Below are 8,431 nucleotides of genomic sequence, written 5' to 3' on the forward strand. Positions count from 1 at the left end.
TCACCACGCGCTTGGCTGATTTGAAAGCATTTTTCTTCATTGCTTTCAGTGTAAACAACAGTGTCCCAATGTTAGTACAACTGCTTACATTTCTAGCAATAATGAAAACCAGCCAAACACAAACACGCCGGGGGCCTTTGGCTTGGGAGGGGCCCGCACCCGCCCATACCCAGGCCCTTTATAAAAAAAAAAAAAAAAAATCTATACTCACCTTCTGGCTTCTTCTCCCCGATCCCGCAGCTCCGTCTTCTCTGTCTTCTGGCCTGGGCACATCACTACGAGGAGGTGGTGTCATGACGTCCTAATTTATGCGTCGTGTGGGCCCTTACACAATGATGTCATGTGGTCTTGACACCACCGCCTCATAGTGATGCGCCCGGTCCAGGAGAGGAGAAGACGGAGCCGTGGGGCTGGGGAGAAAAAGCCGGAAGGTGAGTATAGATTTTTCTTCTTTCAAGATGGCCCTGCTGTGGACAATACATTAAAAGGGGCCATCTGGGGTGGACATTTCGTTAAAGGAGGCAACGGTTGTGGACATTTTATTAAAGGAAGGCACCACAGGTGGACATTTCATTAAAAGGTAACATCTGCAGTGGACATTTTATCAAAGGGGCATCTGCTGTAGAAGTTTCTGTAAAAGGGTGGGGGCTCTCCTATAGACTCAGTGGCAGAACGCGCAGAGGCCAGGGGGGAGCAGCCAGGGGTAGCGTCCATATCTACACTGGCTGGGGGATCTGGTCTGGACGGTATTCGGGGTGGAGGGTTTCATGCATTCCGGGAATGTGATTTCCTAGAGTATATAGGGTCTATATATACAGATAGAGGATGTAGAGTATATAGGGTATATTTATGTATAGAGGATGTAGAGTATATAGGGTCTATATATACAGATAGAGGATGTAGAGTATATAGGGTCTATATATACATATAGAGAATGTGGAGTATATAGGGTACATATACATATAGAGGACGTAGAGTGTATAGGGTATATATACGTATAGAGAATGTAGAGTATATAGGGTATATATACGTATAGAGGATGTAGAGTATATAGGGTGTATATATATACGTATACAGGATGTAGAGTATATAGGGTGTATATATATACGTATACAGGATGTAGAGTATATAGGGTGTATATATATATACACGTATAGAGGATGTAGAGTATATATATACACGTATAGAGGATGTAGAGTATATAGGGTATATATATATACACGTATAGAGGATGTAGAGTATATAGGGTCTATATATATACACGTATAGAGGATGTAGAGTATATAGGGTATATACACTCACCGGCCACTTTATTAGGTACACCATGCTAGTAACGGGTTGGACCCCCTTTTGCCTTCAGAACTGCCTCAATTCTTTGTGGCATAGATTCAACAAGGTGCTGGAAGCTCCTCAGAGATTTTGGTCCATAGTGACATGATGGCATCACACAGTTGCCGCAGATTTGTCGGCTGCACATCCATGATGCGAATCTCCCGTTCCACCACATCCCAAAGATGCTCTATTGGATCTGGTGACTGTGGAGGCCATTTGTGTCCAGTGACCTCATTGTCATGTTCAAGAAACCAGTCTGAGATGATTCCAGCTTTATGACATGGCGCATTATCCTGCTGAAAGTAGCCATCAGATGTTACAGGGTACATTGTGCTCATAAAGGGATGGACATGCTCAGCAACAATACTCAGGTAGGCTGTGGCGTTGCAGCGATGCTCAATTGGTACCAAGGGGCCCAAAGAGTGCCAAGAAAATATTCCCCACACCATGACACCACCACCACCAGCCTGAACCGCTGATACAAGGCAGGATGGATCCATGCTTTCATGTTGTTGACGCCAAATTCTGACCCTACCATCCGAATGTCGCAGCAGAAATCGAGACTCATCTGACCAGGCAACGTTTTTCCAATCTTCTACTGTCCAATTTCGATGAGCTTGTGCAAATTGTAGCCTCAGTTTCCTGTTCTTAGCTGAAAGGAGTGGCACCCAGTGTGGTCTTCTGCTGCTGTAGCCCATCTGCCTCAAAGTTCGACGTACTGTGCGTTCAGAGATGCTCTTCTGCCTACCTTGGTTGTAACGGGTGGCGATTTGAGTCACTGTTGCCTTTCTATCAGCTCGAACCAGTCTGCCCATTCTCCTCTGACCTCTGGCATCAACAAGGCATTTCCGCCCACAGAACTGCCGCTCACTGGATGTTTTTTCTTTTTCGGACCATTCTCTGTAAACCCTAGAGATGGTTGTGCGTGAAAATCCCAGTAGATCAGCAGTTTCTGAAATACTCAGACCAGCCCTTCTGGCACCAACAACCATGCCACGTTCACAGGCCACAAATCACCTTTCTTCCCCATACTGATGCTCGGGAGAACTGCAGGAGATTGTCTTGACCATGTCTACATGCCTAAATGCACTGAGTTGCCGCCATGTGATTGGCTGATTAGAAATTAAGTGTTAACGAGCAGTTGGACAGGTGTACCTAATAAAGTGGCCGGTGAGTGTATATACACGTATAGAGGATTTAGAGTATATAGGGTCTATATATGTATAGAGGATGTAGAGTATATAGGGTCTATATATACATATAGAGGATGTAGAGTATATAGGGTCTATATATGTATAGAGGATGTAGAGTATATAGGGTCTATATATACATATAGAGGATGTAGAGTATATAGGGTCTATATATACATATAGAGAATGTAGAGTATATAGGGTCTATATATACATATAGAGGATGTAGAGTATATAGGGTCTATATATACATATAGAGAATGTAGAGTGTATATAGGGTACATATACATATAGAGGACGTAGAGTGTATATGGTATATATACGTATAGAGAATGTAGAGTATACAGGGTAATAATGTATAGAGGATAAAGAGTAGTAATTATGTCCTAACATCCGGGCACATGTTGGTTTGGAAGCTGTGGGGGCCCTAGTGAAGAGCCCGGGGCCCAGGGGACACATAATCCGCCTCTGTGTAAGATACAAAGGTGAAATATGACTGCAAACACTCAGGGGTGTGTATAAAGGCAATTAACGGAATAACAAGACTGTAATAATAACTTCTCCTCACAACTTGTTGTATTATCAGCACAGAGCAGAAGCGGTGACCTCACCTGGTGCCGAGCCGCGGGCAGCCCGCCAAAACTACACTGACGTCACCGCTCTCTCACACAGCCCGCACTGCACGCCGGGAAATACTCCTCGCTACACAAGCCGCGCCTCTTCTCCTGATTCGCCGTGACGTCACCCGCTTCCGGCGGAGGCGGAGCTACCTGGACTATAAAACCCTGCGCTCCGCCGATGAGCCCTTCATTCATTCTGACAAGCTAAAGCAGGCAATACGCGTCATGACGTCACCACTGCCCGACGTTGCCGTGGAGGAATGCGGCATCTGTTACCATGACTACGGGGAGGCAAGAAAGCCGCAGCAATTGGCCGCCTGCCGTCACGTGATCTGCTCCTGCTGCCTGCAGCACCTGGGCGCCGGGGGCGGGGCCGTGAGCTGCCCCTTCTGCCGAGCGCCCTCCCCCCTGCGCAGCGACGACGAAGAGGAGGGAACGGGTGACGTCACGGGACCCTTCAAGTGGCTGAAGAAACTGTACCGGAAGTCGCGGGCGGGTTCTCGTCGCAGAGGTGAGTGCAAGTGGGCGGGGCTTCAGCAGTGATTGATGGAATCATGATGGTGGAGACTTATAAGTGTCTGAGTGAAGAACTGTGGCAACCAATCAGAGCTCAGCTTTCATATTCCTGTTTGTACAATGGAAGCTGAGCTCTGATTGGTTGCCACGGGCATCTGGAACAGTTTTACCTCAGACACCTCTGATAAATCTCCCCCATGCTGCCCTGGAAGGCGAAAAACTCGTGTCACCTTTTCAGATTTATTTTGTTTTGGGGGCAGAATTTCACGTATTGTCCACAAAGTGTTGGTTTATCAGGTGCCGGATTAAAGGAATTTGACAAAATAATGTAATAGTTAAAAATTAGTTATTTTGAGTAATTATGTGGAATTTTTTAAAAATAATTTTCTTTCCTTCATCATTTTTAGGTTCTTTGGCCAATGAGGACATCCGGGACATGGCGCTGATGTGCTCGTACTTTATGTGACTTCTGACCAATCGCATTGGACTATTTCTCCTCGCTCGTTACCCTCTGGCGTCTGAGGGTGCACTACAGGCCATAGTGGGGGTCGTGTGGGGGATTCGTGGTCTTCGATGAGTCCTTTATCCTCCGTTATGACCATGACCCCTAGTGGGGCTTACAGACAAGTACCTGGTGGTGTTGCTGAGGTTCGGGGCAGCACCTGCCTCCTTTCTATCAATCATTCCATGGATGGAGGGTCCGTATGAGTACGTGACTAGTAACGATGTGAGGACGGCGCCCCCTACTGCTGACATCTCTGCCTCGTGGGCTCCCGGCCTTGTGCTCACTATGAGATCATCCTTCCTGTGACTCGTCAGGACATGACTCTCGCCCTCGTTACTACTGATGACTGGATGAGGTCACCTCTTCTCCCATGATGCACTTTATATGTTTTGTGTCTATTTATATGTATTTATGCAGAGATTTTTCTTATGTTTTAATGACTTTATAAATGTATTTATCATCCTAAGCCGTGGTCTGTGTCGTTGCTGGTCCTCTCGGATCTGTCTGTAGATGTTCATGAGGAGTTTACAGTCTCCCTTCTCTGTGTCCCTTCATAGATTTCATTACTGACGCCCTAGAAGACTCTGTGCCTGGGGTGACTGTTTTGGGTGGAGATCGGTTGCCCCATAGACTTGACATAAACAAAATACGATGGTGGAGCAGGGAGCCTTCAGCTTGGATAGGAAAAGAGGGGTATGATTAGTGGGGCTGGTAAATTAGAGTCACTATATGTGGTGGACTAAAGATTTTTTGGTGGAGGGGCCATTACTTTATCAGGCGCTTGGCCACATTAGTTGATGTTGTATATGGAGTCCACAGGGGGGCAGTAGACAATTTTGGGGGGTGGGCACATGACCTGCGGGGGACACAATACAGTGTGGGTGGAAAACAGAAAAAGGGAATTGCAGGCGGTCCCCTACTTAAGAACACCCGACTTACAGACAACCCATAATTACTGAGGGACCCCTCTGGTGGCTGGGTCCGCTGTAAGGTGTCTGTAATGAAGCTTTATTGATAATTCTTGGTCCAATTACAGCAAAAATTTTGAAACTCCACTTGTCACTGGGGCAAAAGAAAAAAAATTTGTCTAGAACTTCAATGATAAAATATACAGTTTCGACTTGCATACAAATTCAACTTAAGAACAAACCTCCGGACCCTATCTTGTATGTAACTCGGGAACTGCCTGTATCTTGAAATAAGTTAAAGGTATCATTGGGGTGGGTAATATATAAGGTGTGGGAATAGTAATATTAGGGGTGGAGCAAAGGGCGTGGCCCAGGACATAAACATTTTCCAACGAACATCCAATTGTTTATTTAGACGACAATAATGCTGGCGTGGCTTCTTCAGAAAAATCAGATGGAAACCTACTGAGATACCTACAAGATGGTCCTTTGCTTTCTTTCCATGGTCATTTGACGTGGTGATCATTTCATACGGTCACTCATTACCCTGCACTATCGTTCACACAAGTTATAGGTCAAGGGTCAGGGGAGAAGGAAAAACACCTAAAAATACTCCCCTCCGCTCCTCTTGATGTTGACCCAGTGGGGGGTCTTCCCTAGTCTTGACAAACCGGGATCACCTAGAAAAGAAACTTATAATTGGCAGCACGGAGTGTGGGGACAAGATGTCCGATGCTCCGGGCTGCTAATTATTCACAACCCTGACCCTCCCTCTCTCATACTGGGAGAGGGAGATGATGTCACTCAAGAGGTGTCCTCTCCCTTTCCCAGCAAGGGAGAGGGAGTAGCCGGGCCCTGCATAATCTGCAGCCCGGAGCACCGGACATCTCTTCCCCGTGCTCCGTGCTGCTAATTGAATTAATTTTCTAGGTGATCCCGGAATGAGGACAGCACCAGGATTAACATCAAGAGGGGTGGAGGTGAGTATTTCTAGGTGTTTTTACAATTGGTTTATTTCCTTTAAGTACGAGGGAAAGCCCCGATTGGTCACACAAGGGACTTTCCATAGACTGACAGATTCTTGTCACCCTGTAGAGATTCACTCGTAGATGGTGAGAGGTCCTGACCCCTGACCCCTGTTACATCATCTGGACCTTCTCTGCTGCTGGTCCCTCGCCCCTCTGACTTAATTACTAAAAGACAAATTATTGAGGCTTTTTACCCAAATGTAATGGGTTTCATTATGTAATTTACAATATTTTCTACAACTTTTTTGATCAAAAACTATTTTTGATCTTTTAGTCCTAGAGTTCTACACTCCATGGACTTTTATCACACTGTCTAAAAGCCCTAATGCAAACCCTCTAAGAAATTGTACCCTATAGCAAATGACTCTACAGGGATAATACACACAGTGATGTCACAGTACAGGGATAATACACAGTGATGTCACAGTACAGGGATAATACACACGGTGATGTCACAGTACAGGGGTAATACACACAGTGATGTCACAGTACAGGGGTAATACACATAGTGATGTCACAGTACAGGGGTAATACACACAGTGATGTCACAGTACAGGGATAATACACACAGTGATGTCACAGTACAGGGATAATACACACAGTGATGTCACAGTACAGAGATACTACACACAGTGATGTCACAGTACAGAGATAATACACACAGTGATGTCACAGTACAGAGATAATACACACAGTGATGTCACAGTACAGGGATAATACACACAGTGATGTCACAGTACAGGAGATAATATACACAGTGATGTCACAGTACAGGGATAATACACACAGTGATGTCACAGTACAGGGATAATACACACAGTGATGTCACAGTACAGGAGATAATACACACAGTGATGTCACAGTACAGGGATAATACACACAGTGATGTCACAGTACAGGAGATAATACACACAGTGATGTCACAGTACAGGGATAATACACTCAGCGATGTCACAGTACAGGGATAATACACACAGTGATGTCACAGTACAGGGGTAATACACACAGTGATGTCACAGTACAGGGGTAATACACACAGTGATGTCACAGTACAGGAGATAATACACACAGTGATGTCACAGTACAGGAGATAATACACACAGTGATGTCACAGGACCGGGGATCATACACACAGTGATGTCACAGTACAGGGGTAATACACACAGTGATGTCACAGTACAGGAGATAATACACACAGTGATGTCACAGTACAGGGGTAATACACACAGTGATGTCACAGTACAGGAGATAATACACACAGTGATGTCACAGTACATGGATAATACACACAGTGATGTCACAGTACAGGAATAATACAGCGATGTCACAGTACAGGGGTAATACACACAGTGATGTCACAGTACAGGAGATAATACACACAGTGATGTCACAGTACAGGGGTAATACACACAGTGATGTCACAGTACAGGAGATAATACACACAGTGATGTCACAGTACATGGATAATACACACAGCGATGTCACAGTACAGGGATAATACACACAGTGATGTCACAGTACAGAGATAATACACACAGCGATGTCACACTACAGGGGATAATACACACAGTGATGTCACAGTACAGGGATAATACACACAGTGATGTCACAGTACAGGGATAATACACACAGTGATGTCACAGTACAGGATAATACACACAGTGATGTCACAGTACAGGGGTAATACACACAGTGATGTCACAGTACAGGAGATAATACACACAGTGATGTCACAGGACAGAGATAATACACACAGTGATGTCACCGGACCGGGGATAATACACACAGTGATGACACAGTACAGGAGATAATACACACAGTGATGTCACAGTACAGGAGATAATACACACAGTGATGTCACAGGACAGAGCTAATACACACAGTGATGTCACAGGACAGGGGTAATACACACAGTGATGTCACAGGACAGGGGTAATACACACAGTGATGTCACAGTACATGAGATAATACACACAGTGATGTCACAGTACAGGGATAATACACACAGTGATGTCACAGTACAGGGATAATACACACAGTGATGTCACAGGACAGAGATAATACACACAGTGATGTCACAGTACAGGGATAATACACACAGTGATGTCACAGTACAGAGATAATACACGCAGTGATGTCACAGGACAGGGATAATACACACAGTGATGTCACAGTACAGGGATAATACACACAGTGATGTCACAGTACAGAGATAATACACACAGTGATGTCACAGGACAGGGATAATACACACAGTGATGTCACAGTACAGGGATAATACATACAGTGATGTCACAGTACAGGGATAATACACACAGTGATGTCACAGTAC

At 45.2% G+C, this 8,431-nt stretch overlaps 1 protein-coding gene across 1 annotated transcript; it reads left to right on the top strand.

Annotated features, from left to right (window-relative positions):
- Positions 1-370: 370 nt before the first annotated feature.
- RNF227 (ring finger protein 227) lies at positions 371-4,629 on the top strand. Its single transcript, XM_072150276.1, has 3 exons — positions 371-431; positions 3,195-3,653; positions 4,066-4,629. The coding sequence occupies exons 1-3, from the start codon at positions 371-373 to the stop codon at positions 4,122-4,124; spliced, it is 579 nt and encodes a 192-aa protein (XP_072006377.1). The 3' UTR covers positions 4,125-4,629.
- Positions 4,630-8,431: the final 3,802 nt, after the last annotated feature.

Source organism: Engystomops pustulosus, chromosome 4, assembly GCF_040894005.1.
Source record: "Engystomops pustulosus chromosome 4, aEngPut4.maternal, whole genome shotgun sequence".
Lineage (NCBI taxonomy): Eukaryota > Metazoa > Chordata > Amphibia > Anura > Leptodactylidae > Engystomops > Engystomops pustulosus.